Here is a 16,922-nt window from a genome sequence, read left to right on the forward strand (position 1 = left end):
TGGATTTAATTTCAGGCTTTTAAACATGTCTTCATTGTGTGTGTGCAGGCAACAGCGAAGGCACCATTTCCATTACCGAGGGTGAGCTGTTGAGTATAATGGAGGAGGATAAAGGAGACGGATGGATGCGAGTACTTAGAGCCGGTGGAGAAGAGGGCTATATTCCTTCATCCTATGTTAAACTTTCCCCATAACACATACACATACACACACTTAGAGCTTTTGATGAATAGCAAGTTATGAGCCAGAGGTGAATACAAAGTCATCCATGATAATTGGAGCTTTTCTCTACATCTTTTATCTCAGCCTGTGACGTGTCTGGCGAGATGAAAGCGAGTGATTAGGAAGCTTCTTATCGAGGCTGATTGCAATATTATAAAGTGCCTATCTCTACTCGCTGCTGCAGGGGAGGCCGTCTCTAAACTCAGACCCTCTGATCTTTATACACTTCAGCTCTTTTAAATCCAAACTTCTGAATGTATAGCTGAACTTTTTGGTCACTTCGTTAAGTGATAACTCTTGTAACATATTCAGCATCATAGTAGCATGACGCTACATTTCTTTATGTTGATATATCCATTCACTTGACTTTCCCACTGCCATCTCTAATAACCTGCTGAGCATTTTTCTTTGTGTATCACCGGCCCTCTGCTTAAACCTCTCTCCTGACAGGATAATGTGAGTTTTTCTTTTAATCTTTTTGATGTTTTATGACTAATAACTGGATGAAAACCACTACTCTGTAGGGAGTGCACACAATAAGGTCTGTCACAGTAAAGGATAGGTTCACTTTTATATCATGTCTTTCCTAAAACATTAGTCAGGTGCCACTGAGATAGGTTTTGCTTGCTGCAATCATTTCCTGTTGTTCATTCTGGCCTCTTCCTAAGTTGCTTCTATTCTAAGGGAATGGAGACAAAAATCCACGATCAAGTTTTTGAAAAAAAGTATATGTGGCTTCATCACTTGAAGTTAAAGGGGCCCTATTGTGCTTTTTGGGGGTCTCCCGTTCCCGTAGTGTGTTTTATAGGTTATTTTGCATGTAAAGGGTCTACAAAGGCTAAAATCCCTGAAAATGCCTCCATTGGAGTCCTTTATTTACTTCCGGGACATAGTGACATCACTACATACCACTCACGCTTCTAGTGACTAGTACTCCGTGATAGGCTTTGGGTTTTTTTTTGGTAATAATACCAGAAATATTCTAATAAAGAAATAATTACAGCGAGCAAAAGCTGCTCCAATGAACAGTGCATAGGGGCACATGGACCTAATCTCTTATCTCCAGATGATGTTATAGTTTCTTTAAAAATGTTTTGTGAATTAAACACGCGTGTAAAAAGAAAACAACAAGCACAGTGGCAAGAATGAACATTAAAGTAAAAATACAGCATTTACCTTGTTAGCATTCCTGGCAGAAGTATGTACGAGGTCACTGATTTAGAGATCATCACATAGCATGGACATAAAAATCAGTCCTTGTCTTTGCACGGAAATTGCAGTGTGTTTTCAATTCTGCTCAGCCGTTTCTACTTTAACATTTTTATGTTCCTCACTTTTGTATACTGGTTTTTAAACAGTTAAACCACCTGTTGTCCTATATTGAGCCTTTTATATGATCACTCCTAGTTACATTCTCAAACACTCTTTGAACAATGGACATGTTTAAAACCTTTGACATTATTCTGAATTTAAATCCAGTTGACTTGTTAAATCAAAATTCCTAAAGTACCTGTGCCTTATACAGTCAATGAACTAGTTCAAAATACTCTTACTTCTTCTTCCTTATTGAAAAATGATCTAGAATTAATTTAAAAAAACATTATTTATATCAAAAGTTTAACTGCCTGCCTACTTACCTACACAGCACAATAATTGGACAACCGTTTGTAGACTCAAACTTTTCATTTAACGTGAGTAAATACATCAAACCTCTTGTGTCAAACTGCACAAACATCAATCTGCACAGAATTCCTGGAATATTCATAAAAAGCAACACTTGTTATGGAATATAGGGGAACTAAAATCTCTCTTTGAGCCACATAATGTTTACCGATCTCTTTCTCTACCACTCTGTCCTGCACTAGTAGACTTTTGTTTTTTTAACATTTAAGGGGTATTATTGTATGAGATCATTCTAAAAGGAAAATGTATGTATTTACATGTTTTGTCTGAGTCATAAAGTGTAAAGAAAAATACATTGGTTGTCTTTTATTGTTCTTTTAGAGTATTATTTATGAGAAATAGTAAACACGAACATCACACAAATACATGTATTGCTTTAGAAACACTGACATGAAATGAACACAATTTCCAGTGTGGTCTCTCACAGCAGCAGGTCATGTACAAGGGAACTCAATCAGGTTTAATCATGATGGTCCTTTGGACTCAAGTATTAAAAGAGAAAGTGGTGTGGTGTGTGAACACTGCCTCAGTATCAGAAATGCACATTCATAAACAGATGCTAGTTTTTGGGTAAACAATTTCCAGATCGCCTGAATCCAACACAGCCCTTTTCACAGTAAAGGTCTGCACAGGGCTCTCATAGTTCAGACATAATGACATTTTTTATAAGTTAAGTTGTCGCTTGACAAGCTTTAAAGATTCTCACATTTGAAAAATAAACGTTCTTTATGTCTGTGTGATCTCAGATGTGAGATCTCTGCCTTGGCAACTCCCCGAGGCTAAACTGAAAATCTTTCCTCCAGTGAAGAAAGTCCCTTTCCCTCAGGGGAACGGGCCCTGAGGCTCAGGTTAGAGGATCAGGCTGTTGTGGGGTGAGTTCCACGGGTTCCAGTTTATCTGAGAGGACATAAAGAATCTTGTCAAACTTCTCGTAGCGCTCCTCTCTGCTGGCTGTGGCCCCCGTCTGACCCCAGAACAACCGCAGGGCGAACTCAGTCCGGAAAGCCTCTAGCATCTCAGGCACCGGCTCCCAGCTTCCTGCTGAAGAAACGTGGCAGACATCCAATCAGACACCAAGAAGGAGGTAATTTCACATCAGTTTTACCATGCACAATGTTTTTTTAAAGATAATATACTCTCTTATTTCTGCCAGTGGAATTATATTTGCTCAGCCTTACAACAGCAAGAACCACTCATATCATAAGAACACAGATTCAAGTGAATTTGATTAAGTTAACTAAGTTTCTCGCACATTTCCCTTCAGTACAAGCAAAAGTAAGAACTAGTCTGACCTGTTTTACAAGTCTAGAACATAAACCCCATTAAAACCCCAATCTGAAATGATTTGGTACAAAAATCTTCTAAAATATAGAAATGTCTATTTACCAATAACTCATTTTAATAAAATTAGTACTAAACATGGCCTCCCAAATTCAGGTGGAGGACTTGGTTTTTTCTTAGATTTATTTAAATGTTATTTTTGGCATGGCAAATAATGCAAATCAGTAATTGTTGAGAATCTTTTTAATCTTTGGTAAAATATTTAATTAAAAAACTTACTTGCAAAAAGAGCCTTAACTAGCAAATCTCACTAACTCAACATCTCCTTATGAACAGGTCACATTCATTTGATGGGGATGTTTATATTTAATATCTGTATTTTGGTTAATCTGTACCTGTGAGCAGAGTGTGTGCGTGCTGCTGATAATCCTGTGCGTGCAGCGCAGCACTGCGAGCTGATTGGAGGACGTCGTAGAGGAGCTGACAGCCCCGCTCACTGTTCTCGACCGGGTCGTCGCCCTCCATCACCATCAGCAGGGGAACCAGGTGAGGCACGGCTATGGGACCGTGGACTACAGAGTCTACAGAAGAACACATGAACAAATAAGAGTCAAAGCAATAACAAAGGTTCAGCACTATTCATACCGCACAGCTTCACACAACTAAAAGGAGAAGAGTGCTGATTTGCTGAAGTGTTTTATAGATTTTCTGGAGTACACACAGTGTCTTTTGTGGCTTCCATGAAGTCTGAAAAATATACAGTGTGGCTTTTCTCCCACTGCTTTTGATTTTTTATTGGAGAAAAACAAACTGATTTCATAACTGAGACAAACAGTCTATACTAGCACTTACTTTCATCTACTGAAAAATAAAACTAAGTTCTTGTTCTTTTAGCTGTTAGTGTTGAAAGCGAAAAGTCACACTGGACAAAAGCTTCTACCAATGAATGAAATAAAAACGTTTCTTAGTTAAAAACTCCACCACTCACCGTCTCCGTCGTTCAGCATGTTCATGAAGGGTTTGAGTTTCTTCTCAAACAGAACCGCAGTCTCCGTGTGGTTTCTCCTCAGCGCCCGCCACGTCATCTCTAGTCGCGTTATCTGCACACAAGCACAAATATACCAAGTGTGTTGGTTAGCTCCATCCCGTTTGCATTTTGACCTTAGTTTAAACAATGTATTTGTCACATCTTCTCCACCTGAGGCATATCCAGAGCCTTCATCACGGCTGAGAAGGAGTAGAGGTTGTGGGCGTGATCTTTCAGGGCCTGAGCCAATAAGATTAACTTGTGTAAAACAGTTGACCTCTGGCTCACAGTCCCTGTGCAGCCCAGGATGTCCACTGCGACTCCCAGTGCTATTAGATGATGCCTAAAAATAAAAAATGTATTAGAGTGCATACGATTAAGTAAGGCAGAATGTGAGGACAGCTTTCCTCCTCCTTCCCAGTGGGGAGCTGTGTAATATACCTACCAGATAGATAAACCTGAAGCCAGTAAGGCTAAATGTTCAAATGATTGTTTTTATGTTCATCCAGTATTTACTTTGTAAAAAATAGGATCCTGATGAATGACCAAAGAATTCCTACTTTAACAAGTGGATTCATTATGTTTGCTAAGTTTTGTTCGTTAATTCTGAATAGCTTGGCAAAATATTGATTTATCATCGTTTATTGTACATTAAAAAACTAACATCATCCCATTGGATCCTTCTGTTTTAAAGTGCACACCAGCTAGTTTCATGGTCAGGTTAACCATTTACTCTCTAATGAGGCAATTGTAATATATCATGCATCACATGCAAAGCTCTGAACTTGTAGCCTTTTCTCACTGTCTGTGTCATCTTCACCTACCTTTCTAACAGATCCTGTCGTAATTGGCGTCCATGTGGCAAAGTGACAAGCTCCAGCCCTGATCCAACTCCCATAATCCTCTTCTGCTCATCGGTCACCCCAACAATGCGTGCAACCTACAGCACGACAACAATCACCAATCAATGCTCAGTAAGGTTTTACATTTGGTTAATTGATGAGTGGTTATTTATGCTACTTATATTGACCAAAAACACCATATCATAAACCAGGGACCATGTTTATCAAGCTACTAAAAAGGTAGTAAACCTCAGGGTGAGAATAAAAGTGTGCCATGTCCCTCAAAAAAATATATTTAGTACACAGTATGTAGAGTGTTGAGAGCTACCTGGCAGTCGACACTGAGCATGTGCCGAGCGGTGCTGTCGGCGTTTGAGCGATTGAAGAGCTCTTTGAGCGCCAGCAGGACGCCGGGCTCTAGAGGTCGGTTGTTCTCCGGCAAGAGCAGCGACTCAAACTGATCCAACTGGAAACATGAGACCGACTCCACCTGTGATGGAGTAAAAAGCATGTCGCGTTAATTCACAGCTGACCCTCTGTGCTGTTACAAAGTGTAGGTATAGGATCTTTAACATATTTTACAGAGTTGTTCAAACCAAATGTATTCTTAGGACATCATTGTTTACAAAAATGATTATAGCATTTCAAATAGACATGAAATAGGTAAGAAACAACATGAGCATGGATGCGAATCATTTCAATTTGAAACAGTAAAACAAATTAAAACAGAGTTGACAGCTCTGTCACTGACTTCATATAAACATTTGAAAAACGGCTTTTTATATTATAAGGAAATAAAACAAAATGAAGAAGAATGTAAGAAAATAGGAATAAGAAAGCCATAAATGTACAGTATGCATAAAAAATGTATTTGTAAAGCTCTATTGTAAACTTGGTTTGTGATTAAAAGGTGTATTGTGTAAAAGTATGGCTTGAATTTAAAACATTATCAACATAATGGGGGTCTAAAGTGTTGACGTCACTGCAAAGACGTTTAGTGTTGTGTTGCAGAGATACTGAGATAAGCATGCTAACGTCTTATCCTGTCTTTATTTGTTGCCCTGCTGTATCTTAAAATAAGTGACTGTAACTGTAAATGATAAACCCTTTCAAACGGTTGTATCCTTGAAACATTTTACAACCTTTCTACTGAAACAAATCAACAAAAATGTTTACTTACATGTGGCTTTTCAAAATGCCAGTCTTCTACTTCTGACTTCTTCTGTGGTAGAGCTGGCAGCTGTAATGATTCTTCGTTTTTCTCTGCCTCCAAAAAGCCAAAGGAAGTCTCGGTGAGGCGGGCGCGGCTCTGCCACTTCTCCTCGGCACGCAGGCGGTCCACATGACCTTTCATCTGTGGCACCTGGGCACAAAAGCAAGCAGAGATAAACTCTTCATGGAGGATTTACAGACTTGTAAGAAATAGAAAAGCATAATGCAGACAAAGGTATCTACCTGGACGACCAGCTCATCGTAGAAAGAGGAGGGGTCAACGTTCCGGTCTCTGGGTGGGGGAGGGACGGAGTTGGGGAAGAGAACAGAGACTCTCAGAGGTTTAGGAGGAGCTCTCGGGTGCAGCTGTCCGTCTGAACCTCGCAAAGTTACACCACCACCTGCAGGGACAGAGGAGGGCGTTATGTGTCTGTCATTAATAGTCTCCATTTAGAAGGTGCTGCTGCGGTACTTGAACTCTTTAGGACAGGTTGGGCTTCAGGCAGCTAAAATCCATCAAATTCAGAGGGTCCACAAAATATGTGCTGTTCAGCTTGTGTGCATCACCTGGAAAGTTAGGGCGTGTGTGTCGTAGTCTGGGGCTAAGCAGGGGTTCGCTGCCCGTTCGAAAAACCGGCGAGATGGGGGCGTGGCCGGTGTCCTCCTGCTTAGTGTTTTGTTGCACCCCTGGATGAGGAGACAAAGAAATCCAAAGAAAACCAATCTTAATAAATAATGTCAGCGTTCAGCAAACATTGCTTTGACAAAAAAATAGATGCACTGCCTAAATACAGAGAATTGGAAAGAAGGACCCCACGTGAGCTGCAAAAAAGACAAGCCTGCATCCTGACAGCACAGTGGCTGTATTGACAGCAGATTGACAGCAGATTGACAGCAGATTGACAGAGCTGCAGCCAGTGGACATTAGAGGTTATGTACCAGCTCGTAGGTTGCCATCAGATTGTGCAGACTGAAGGGAAGGTCTGCATCCAACGTTCTCCAAGTTAGAAGGCTGACTTCCACTCCTGCAACCCAAAGACATCAGTTTTTATATATCTGTGTGAATGCAGTGTGTTTCAGCACTACAGGATTGTATGTGGACTGGAATACTTTTCAATAGACTTTTTCCCACCTTAGCAGGGGATTGATGATCTGCAGTGAGTCGTTGTGTGCGGAGCTGAAGCTGCGCCTTTTGCTGGCCTGATTGTGTTTTTCTCTGTCTGCACCTTTACTACTGCTGCTGCTGCTGCTGCTTGTACAGTCTGCATATCGCTCCATGATGAGACGCAGAGGAATGGTCCGTGTGATTGGGTTAAAAACCACAGCGCCTGAGGCCTGGGAGATGGGCCGACGCCCACCCACATAGAATCGGATCAGAGCAGGTACATTGTCAAAGCGATCCTCCTCAAACTGGAACAGCTCCCGAGAGTAGCCCTGTCGCACAGATGGAGGCACATGCGTGAAATATCGAGCAGAGCTTTTGAAGGAATAGGCCAAATAAAATCTAATTCTGCAGAGAATAGAAATTCAGTAATTGTAGCTTGCAACTTAGCAGATCAGGTCAGTTAGGATTCATAACAGTAACCAAAAGTAACACCAACATTTTTTGAAAAGCATCTAAAGTTCCCTAAATGGCTTTAACAGCACAAGCCGCTACACCGCTAAATATCTGCATGCTTAAAATTGAGTAATTTAGTCAATGATCGCTGAATATTTGTAATCATTGCTTCTTGAGTTTCAGAGCTGCCCATTTAATGTTGGCATTGTTGCCACTAAATTCACTGCATGCTGCCAATGGACAGACATAACATCAACGCACCTGTTTAGGACGAAGAATCACTCGTATGATCTTAAAGTGCATGGGCCCGTTCTTCCACAAGCAGCTCAAAACGTAGTTCCCGGGGGCAGAGTTTGAATCTCGGACCAGGAAGTCTCCGTCCCTCTCGAACAGAGACTCTGCAGCCTGGAGACAAGTCAGCAGGTTAAGTCACCAACGATTTAAGGGCCGAATACCTTGCAGGACTGTGGTATTAGACTGGTCATATCCAAGACGGCTCGACAGCGGCTCTTCTTCCTCCGCAGGCTGCGGAAGTTCAACATGGACTCCAGGATACTCTGCAACTTCTACAGGTGCACCATCGAGAGTATCCTGACTGGCTGCATCACCGCCTGGTATGGCAGTTGCACCGCCCTCAACCGTAAGACTCTACAGAGGGTGGTGAAAACTGCTCAGCACATCACCAGGACGGAGCTGCCATCCATGGAGGACCTCTACACCCAGCGGTGTAGGAAGAAGGCCGGTAGGATATTAAAGGACCCCAATCACCCCAGCAACAATCTGTTCTGTCTGCTGCCGTCTGGCAGACGGTACCGCAGCATCCGGACCAAGACCACCAGACTCAGAGACAGTTTTATACCACAGGCTATAAGACTACTGAACTCCTGAGCTGTGTGAATGTCTACTCACATCTTTTTATAGTACACACATACATATATATATATATATATATTATACACATCTGCCATACATATCTGTTTATAGTACACATATCTATATATTATACATATCTGCCATATACATCTGCTATACATAATATATGCATCTACCCATACCTCCTCATTCAACAGTGTAAAGTGTTTAAATACTCTCAATGTATTCCACATATGTATATATTTCACATCCTTAAATCTTTATTGTTGTTATTGTAAATATTCTTCTCTCTTTTTGCACTATTTTATTTATTTTATTGGCATGTATGTTGAGTTGTTGGAGGAGCATGGGATATAAGATTTTCATTGCCAACATATACGTTGTATATGCTGTGCATATGACCAATAAAGCCTTGAAACCTTGAAACCTTGAAAAGACTGCATCAGTTGTAAGTATCTTAGAAACTGGCAACTGAGTAAAACTAAAGTTCCCTTAGCTTAAATTAGCATAAATACTGGATACAAGGGAAACAGCTATCCTGGCTCGGTTCAAAAGTAACCAACCCATATAACTTTCACTGTCTTATATTTTCAATTTCTTTAATCCATACAAAACTCAAGTGTAAATAATGCTTAACAGGTGCAGAACTTGTTTAGGATGACAACAAAGCTCTGGTAAATCTTTTGTGTATGCTCAAGTCCCTTTAGATGTGCTGGAACATCATTTATTCCTACAGACATGAGAGACTTATTGAGCTATGCACACGAATGTGAATAGGCACAATTCCCAACTAAAAATCAATTGATTCCTCCAAGATGTGTGTTTAAAAATGTGTCAAAGTGTAAATACAGTGATAATTGCATGTTCCATTGAGCACCTCTCGCCCCAGTGGTCCGTGGTACCATGCGTGGCTCGTCGGGTCGTCAGTACTGAGCTTCAGCTCCTCCTCTAGCTCCTTCTTCAATGAATCCATGTCTTTCCGACCACCAAACACCTACAACACAAACAGTAACAGCCAAGCATTGATTTACTCTACATGTTTTCCGTGCCTTGTTTTGTATGTGTGAGAGTATGAAGGAAATGATGTTAGGAGAGGAAGTAGTGAGAGGCTGTGTAGTTAACCTCTTACCTTCAGCTGACTGAAGTATGCGCTAACACTCCTCCTCTTGCTGAAAAACAAGAGAAAAGAGGTGATTTGGAGCCACACAACTCAACCCCAGGGAACCCCAGATGACGTTGGCATATATCCTTTGAACATGAACAGCACTGGGATAGAAGGCCACTGCCAAGGCCTGGATCTGTCATTAACACCACAGAAAAAAACTGAGGAACTTTTAATAGCCTGCCTCTTCCTTCCTTCCCAAGGTTCCAACTTCCAGCCTCTGTAAACACAAGGCTGACAGATGAACGGCTCAGAGTACTAACAGCACGAGTCGACTAGATAACCTCCAGCCATTTCATTAACTATTCTAGCAAATCTACATCTATGAATGCCTGTTGCTGTGTGCGACCATGGGTTAAAAATGTGGAACAAACTGAGTGTTCTTAGATAGCTGGAGGGATTTGCATGTGGTGTGACGTTAGCTTGTTGACCATGCTTTGACTCAGAATACAACCTTCAATATAAAGTGAAGCACAATGCACACTTTGTTACTTCTTCGCTGTTAACTAAATTAGGCCGATATAACATCTGGCAAAAAATCCAATTTTTATGAAGGCAAAACTGGTGTTGTTGAAGCTCTTTAGGAAAGTTATTCATTTTAAGCACACAGGTCATTTGTGGTACTGGTAAAAACAAACTAAAAATCATTCTTTAATCTCCAAAAATATCCTTTCCCCCTGTTCTCACACCGACTGGGTGGTAGAAATAGTTATACTACAGTCATTTGCCAAAGTATTCTACTGCTGCCCCTCACTATCAACACTAAAACACAAGACTTTTTAAAAATTGTATTTATTCCCACATATTCTTAGCCAGTCAAATATTCTTTGTGCAATACGTAGAGCAGTTCAATTTGCATATCAGCAATGCCGTCTAAACAATGAACACAAGCTCTGTTTTCCTTATACTATGTAACAGATTTCATACATATTTTCAGAAACGTTCACAGATTAACCATTATTTTTCCAATCACAAATGTCCTAATGTTGTTTTAAAGCCCTGCCCCTGCTGCCAAAATAAATGTCTAAGTGTAAAGTAAAAACAATACAGTAAATACTGTTAAAAAATGTATGCACCCACCATGCTCAGTTTGAACTGTAGAATGTAAAATCACTTGAGGTTTTTTAAAACCTCCAAACTGACAGAAAAACAAAGTCATTACCTCATTGGCTTCTGTAGCAGACCAAATAGCTTGTTCTGTATGACTAACAGTACAAAACCAAAAGATTACACAGATTACAATCGCACAGGACAAAGGAAAACCACAATCTTCCACAACTGTTGTAACTTGTTTGTTTTTTTTTCCTGAAAAAGAGCATATTATTAAATCAGTTGCCAATTATTTCTTTGTTGAATGACTTATAAGTTCAACTATACACCACTATTATGCGCTTTTATTTTGTGTATGTTTCTTGGGTTTTAACAATACTAAATCGTGACGTTATTGAGTATTTAGAATAAAACTCTGTAAAATAATGTACATGCAAATAAATATATTGCACTTACAATAGTTAATCTATCCTACATGATATAAAGGGGGTGGGGGAATAGTTCTTTTCTTTTTTCCAACAACAGCACAATCTTTAGCATCCTAAATTACCATAACCTTTGAATCAATGCAGCTTTTATAACCTGCCATTGCATTCATTATAAGTCTGTTCTGTCATACTGGATTATGTTAATGCTGGGTGTAGCCTAACCTACCTCATAAAATGACAACAATAAAATGACAACTGTTCTAGCGGCATGTTCAAAATGTGCCTAAATAATTCACCACGATGACATAAACACAGTAAACAAAATAAATCACAGCTTTTAGATTTGTTATGAGGTAAGAGGGTGCTACATCCTGTTTTAGGGGCGTTGGCCCCTCAAAACAGAAACACCTGTGCAACGTGCTGCAGAGCCCCTATGGAGAAATGTAACAGACCCCACATTTAAGTTACCACAATTAGTATGCCTCATAGTGAATTGCTATGGTTATTATTCCTACTTTGAATTGTTCTCTTGTGCTCTGACGTGATGTTTTCTGAGCCAGGATTGTGCAACAGGTAGCTGACGTGAACTGCTTCAGGTAAGGTAGCAAGCGAGATATAACTAAAGTAAGTCATGTCGGCTTTTTTTGTTGAAGAAATATAAACTAGCGGGGATTTTAACAGTTTAAAAGTGTCACAAAATAAGAGTTTACAAAGCACTTCACACAAAACGTTAAACAAGCTGTCAAATAAAGCTTCTGAATCTGAATCTGAAACATATCTGACTACCATCTAAAGTCTCGCGTTAATTAACGATAACTTAGCTAACCGTTTTTCGAAAAACGTTCTATTTTCAGCAGCCAACGGTCCTACCTGTCAGTCCGCCTCACCGCTCACTTTTCCCGGACATGTTTTACTGTTTCTGGTCCAAATTAACACCGACAAACAACAACAGCTGAGGAGTTGTATCGTTCAGGCTTTTTCTCCGCGCCGGTCCCTCCCAGGCAGCCCCCCTCCTTCGTCTCCTAGCCCTCCTCCTCGTTTCGGACGAGTTCCCACAAGTTCTCCGGAGCTCTCCTCCTTCTCCACCCGCCCCAGGCCCCGGTGCTGAAACACCGCTATCTGCCTTGCATTCCTCGGATACCGACACAAGGGCAGTACCTGGCTGCAGTCAGCAGTGTATGGTAGGTGGCTGTACAGAGAGGTATGTGCCCATAAATCCAACATATGGTACTGATTTAGTCTCTTCAAACCGTGACATCAACTTGTATTAGACCAACTGAAAAGTATTGCCCAACACACAATGTTTTCAGGTCTGAATTAGTACAGCACAGTGGCGGTTCTAGACCAAATTCACAGGGGGGGGGGCCAGGCTGGGCTCAGCTAGGGGCCCATTCAATGTTTAGCTCAGTATAAAGTCATATTATCCCAAACAAACACGAAATGTCAGTGCTTTTTCCAATAATATATAATATAATAGACTCTCCCTCTGGAAGAGCCATGCAACAAACACATCATAGAATAAATAATAAACTAATATCACCCGTTTAGCAGTCCCAAGTAGCCTACCTAGTGGTATGCTACTTAAAGAAAAACTGATTTTGAGATACAATTCTTTAAAGATGTGTATTTTAAAGATAGACAAAGATAAAACAATAAATAAATATAGATATTCCAATGAACGTTTTCTACTCCCCCAGGCAACACCTAATGCTTAATTTTGGTAAATGAAGAAGAGATGTCTAAAAGAGCAGCAAAAAATTGACGAGTTCATGAAAAAAATGTGTATTTCATAACAATCAAAAAGTATCTTTCAATTACAATTTCTAAATGTTTTCACGCAAGAAATTAGTTGAAAAAACATTTTGTACCAGTGATTTGCTGACTGTAGCCTACATTAAGATGTATCTGTTGTGTAGTAATGTGTGTTTACCCATTATTTTCATCTGGTTTGATCGCATCTCAGCCAATCAGAGGGAGCACCAGCCCTGTGTGCGTCCGTTAGCCTAACATGTTTAGTTTACAACCTTTTAGTATTCAGCACTTTATGACCGGGGAGCAGAGATGTGCCTGAACTTGAAAACCAGCCTCCATTTATCCTCTTACAGTACTTGCCAGTTGTCTAACTCAATTGTTTATAAAAGGATACAATTTTCACAAAACGATTAAAGGGTTGATTCAACCAAATTACAGCTTCTTTCTTCGCTAGCCTCTTTTGTGTTCTATTTATTAAGATGATTTGGGTTTTATATGCAGTGAAAAATAACGTAATTAAATCAACGGCAACATCTGGCACAGGTCTTGGGCTCTAACCCGAGGCTCTTCGGGAACATTTCTTGTTGAAAAGTCAGTTCAGTCCAAAGAAGAGATGTTCTAATAATCAACTTGAGTACTTTGATAATACCTTCCTAATACAGCTGCAAAATACAGGCTTCAGTGTTAAGTTTAGTTAAGATTTTTGAGGTTTTGCCATGTAGTTCAGCCAAAACAAAACACTGAAACTGGAGCATTATTTTTCCGGAAAGACAAGTTTCTGTTGAGGCTTTCAAATGTAAATGTTCAGTATCCCCTCAAACTGATTTACCTTCTCTTCCATTTTATTGTTGAACTAAAATAATCTCATGTGTTAAAAGCAGAGCACATCAAACCAAAGCTATCTGCATGGTTTGATAGCACTCACAATTGAGTGGAAAAGCCTTTTTATTATTTAGGTCAACTGGCCGTTTAATGCTAAAATGGAGCATGTGTTAAACCTTCTTTTTCAAGGCCTTGACTTCAACATTAACAACTTCCGAACACACACACACTGGCCTTTGTCACTCAGTCCTTGGCCAGGCACTCACAGAAGGGGGAGTGTGACCAAAATATCAAAGTCCTAAGGAGTGTTGTTTACTATGTTAGTCATCAAAAAGCAACTGTTCCCCTGGTTGATGAAAGTACATAAAGTAAAGATCAGTTTCATTTTAGATCCTTAAAGGCTTTTCATTAGTATTGTCATTTCAGCCTGTTTACAGACAAGTGAGTACGCCTTCTTATCCATACAAACGTTGACCATTTTAGGAGGCACTAGTTAATCATTAGGCAAAACTGGACATGGAGAAAGTTTCTCACACACACACACACACACACAATGCATTGTGGGTCATCTTACCTGCGTTTGCTATCCTGACAACGCTCCGCCTCACTGATCGCATTATCCTCTTCCAGGGGGCGGAGCTGCGAACAGGAAGCAGAAAGGCGATGTTTCTTATCAGCACGCTGGAGGCGGGGCAGAACACTCTGACGAAACAGGTCCTTCCTCGGCTTCACCTGAAGGAAATGGTAGAGACCCAAATGTACAGTGATTACATTGCCTTGTAAAAAGGGGCTCAAGGTGTTACAGGTGGTGTGTAATGTTTGTGATGCTATGTAGCGCCAAATTCATCGTCTTACCAGATCCATAGACGACCCCAGAGAGTACTTCCGGCTCACCCTCCGCTCCACTTTCACACCTGAGAGGACAAAAAGACACTTTGAAAAAAAGAATATTGATTTTTCTATCTTGCATAGTTAAACAACAAGAGATTCAAATCACTCCTATGTCAGTCTGTTGAATAGGAAGCAGACATAAACACAAGATGTTTTCAGTCAGGCAGCTAATATCCATATTTAACTTAAATATTAAACTATTCCTCTTATTGGTGTGCATGGATAGTAATATACAGAATACATTGTTTACCTTGTGACTTCATCTTTCAGCCTGTCTATATTTCATGTTTACCTTCTTTAAATTATACTAGGCAAGAACCAGCCAACACAAATAAACATATGAGATTTTGACTTAATAAACAAGGATGCATAAAGTCCCAACGCTTAGCATGAATGCGTGTAACAGCTACTTCCTCTCAGCTAGTTAGAAAGGCTGATTAAAAGACAATCATTTATTTTGAGGTGTGTTTCATCACACAGGAAAACGTTTTCCATTTCCATAAACCAAAGATCAGCTCTTAACAGATTATCTTGTAAATATCTATATTAAATCTGTCAGTCTGCACTTAAATAGCTAAATTATATGAGGCATGTAATAATTATGTGTCACTGTATGCACTCGCCCTGGAGGACACAGCTGAGGTCCATGTACAAATATGAATAAAGCTGTTTGAACATTAGCAATATAGCTGGGTATTAGCTTAATACTCTTTAAGCTACTTATCTAAATGTGTTCCTAACAAAAAATATGTAAACGTATCAAGTACTGACAGCTGGTGTCAAATATCTGGTTAGATTCATGCCTCTATTTATGTATTAATTCATGTTTTTCTTTTTAAAACCCAAGTTGTTGTTCACCATTTTATCTAGAGCTGAGACTGAGGGGAGTGCCATTATTTTTGCAGCTGTTTTTGCACCAAAGTATTGGACAAAGTCAAAATTTGACCCGAAGAAGACGGGAAATGTAATGGGACCTTTAAAATGATTTAAAATCAAATCAAAAAAGATTGTGAGAAACCTGAATATCTGTGTCATATATTATGGAAATCCATGGCTAGCTGCTATTGTTGCAAAACGTTGATTTGGTAGCTGTACCAATATTCAGTATATTTGTAAAGTTTTTAGTTGTATGTTCTGCTGGTCTAGTTTAGCTGCAATAAAACATGTTTCCATTGGATAAACGTGTAGATCAGACCATTTTTGAATATTTCTGTGTTGAAGTGTGCTGTGTGTGCCTGTGAGTGTCACCAGATTGTGGGTCCAGTGTCTGTCGGTGTCTTGAAAGCTGATTGAGGATGGTTTCTCTGTGTGCCGGGTCCTCTATCCCAGCATCCTTCAGCTCTACATCTGTCACACTCAGCAAACCCTGTAGAGAAGTGAGAAGTAAGAAATCAATAAATGAAAAACAGAAAGTTACGAAAATAAAAGCACATCACAAAATGAGAAGAGATATCACACAGTTTCACATACCTCCAGACCATAATATTCTCTCTCAAGTGACTTGGTGTACTGTGGCAGGCCAATCTGTTTCAGCCACCAGGCGATGGAGCGATTATTCATGTCTGAACAACAGAAGCAGAGGAGATACTAAATACATACCAATGCACACACACCCATTCTTCTGCACAGTTTCATAAGAAAGGTACTAATGAAAGAGTCAAATGGCACAACTGACTTTAAGAAACCCCAAACTAAACACAGGCAGAGAGTTGTTTGCCTTGCAGCAGCTACAGTATGTAACACCTACCTGTCTGCAGGATCCACCGAGGCACTCTAGGAAATTCTCTCTTCCTCCTTGTAATATTTTTATCTCATAATGCCTTTTTCCTCCTACTTGTCCTCAGTTTTCCTTCCTTATCTGCAGCAGCTTTCATCTGAGATGTAACCTCTGTCATTAAGCTTGTCTCTCACTTCTGTTAGTGGTATTAGTGGAAGCCCGCTCCCCCTCAAACCTGCAGGGTCTCTCACTAAGCCAATCAGATCGTACGGTGGGCACACAGTACCCCACAGACAACGGCCAATCACAGTGCGGGAATTAGCATACACTTTGAAGAGTTGGAGAGAGCAGGTTCAGGCATGTCATCAGAGTGGGAAACAGTGTAGAAAAACAAGAAGGGTA

General features: G+C 40.2%; 2 protein-coding genes across 6 annotated transcripts in view; one reads left to right on the plus strand and one right to left on the minus strand.

The window, feature by feature from the left end:
- Positions 1–2,198, plus strand: part of LOC134865271 (cdc42-interacting protein 4 homolog) — an 18,423-nt gene extending 16,225 nt beyond the window's left edge. For both annotated transcript variants that reach the window (XM_063884761.1, XM_063884762.1), the window contains one exon: positions 49–2,198. In XM_063884761.1, coding sequence (XP_063740831.1) covers positions 49–194 — 146 coding nt within the window. In that variant the 3' untranslated portion in view covers positions 195–2,198. The remainder of the gene's footprint in view (positions 1–48) is intronic.
- Positions 2,197–16,718, minus strand: sh2d3a (SH2 domain containing 3A). Of its 4 annotated transcripts, none has more exons than XM_063884758.1 (20): positions 16,551–16,718; positions 16,274–16,365; positions 16,052–16,169; positions 14,768–14,826; positions 14,487–14,644; positions 10,045–10,080; positions 9,828–9,867; positions 9,576–9,692; positions 8,087–8,230; positions 7,400–7,701; positions 7,207–7,292; positions 6,835–6,954; positions 6,511–6,668; positions 6,236–6,418; positions 5,384–5,545; positions 5,038–5,153; positions 4,385–4,556; positions 4,175–4,286; positions 3,582–3,767; positions 2,197–2,943 (listed from the first exon to the last, which is right to left on the minus strand). In XM_063884758.1, exons 2-20 carry the CDS (start codon positions 16,361–16,363, stop codon positions 2,750–2,752), a joined length of 2,553 nt encoding a protein of 850 aa, XP_063740828.1. In that variant the 5' UTR covers positions 16,364–16,365; positions 16,551–16,718; the 3' UTR covers positions 2,197–2,749. The 4 variants fall into 4 exon arrangements, with proteins under 4 accessions (XP_063740828.1, XP_063740827.1, XP_063740830.1 ...); XM_063884757.1 differs by having other exon boundaries at positions 2,197–2,946; positions 16,551–16,716; XM_063884760.1 differs by lacking the exon at positions 10,045–10,080.
- Between the last annotated feature and the right edge of the window lie 204 nt (positions 16,719–16,922).

This window comes from Eleginops maclovinus, chromosome 5 (genome assembly GCF_036324505.1).
Source record: "Eleginops maclovinus isolate JMC-PN-2008 ecotype Puerto Natales chromosome 5, JC_Emac_rtc_rv5, whole genome shotgun sequence".
NCBI classification, from domain to species: domain Eukaryota; kingdom Metazoa; phylum Chordata; class Actinopteri; order Perciformes; family Eleginopidae; genus Eleginops; species Eleginops maclovinus.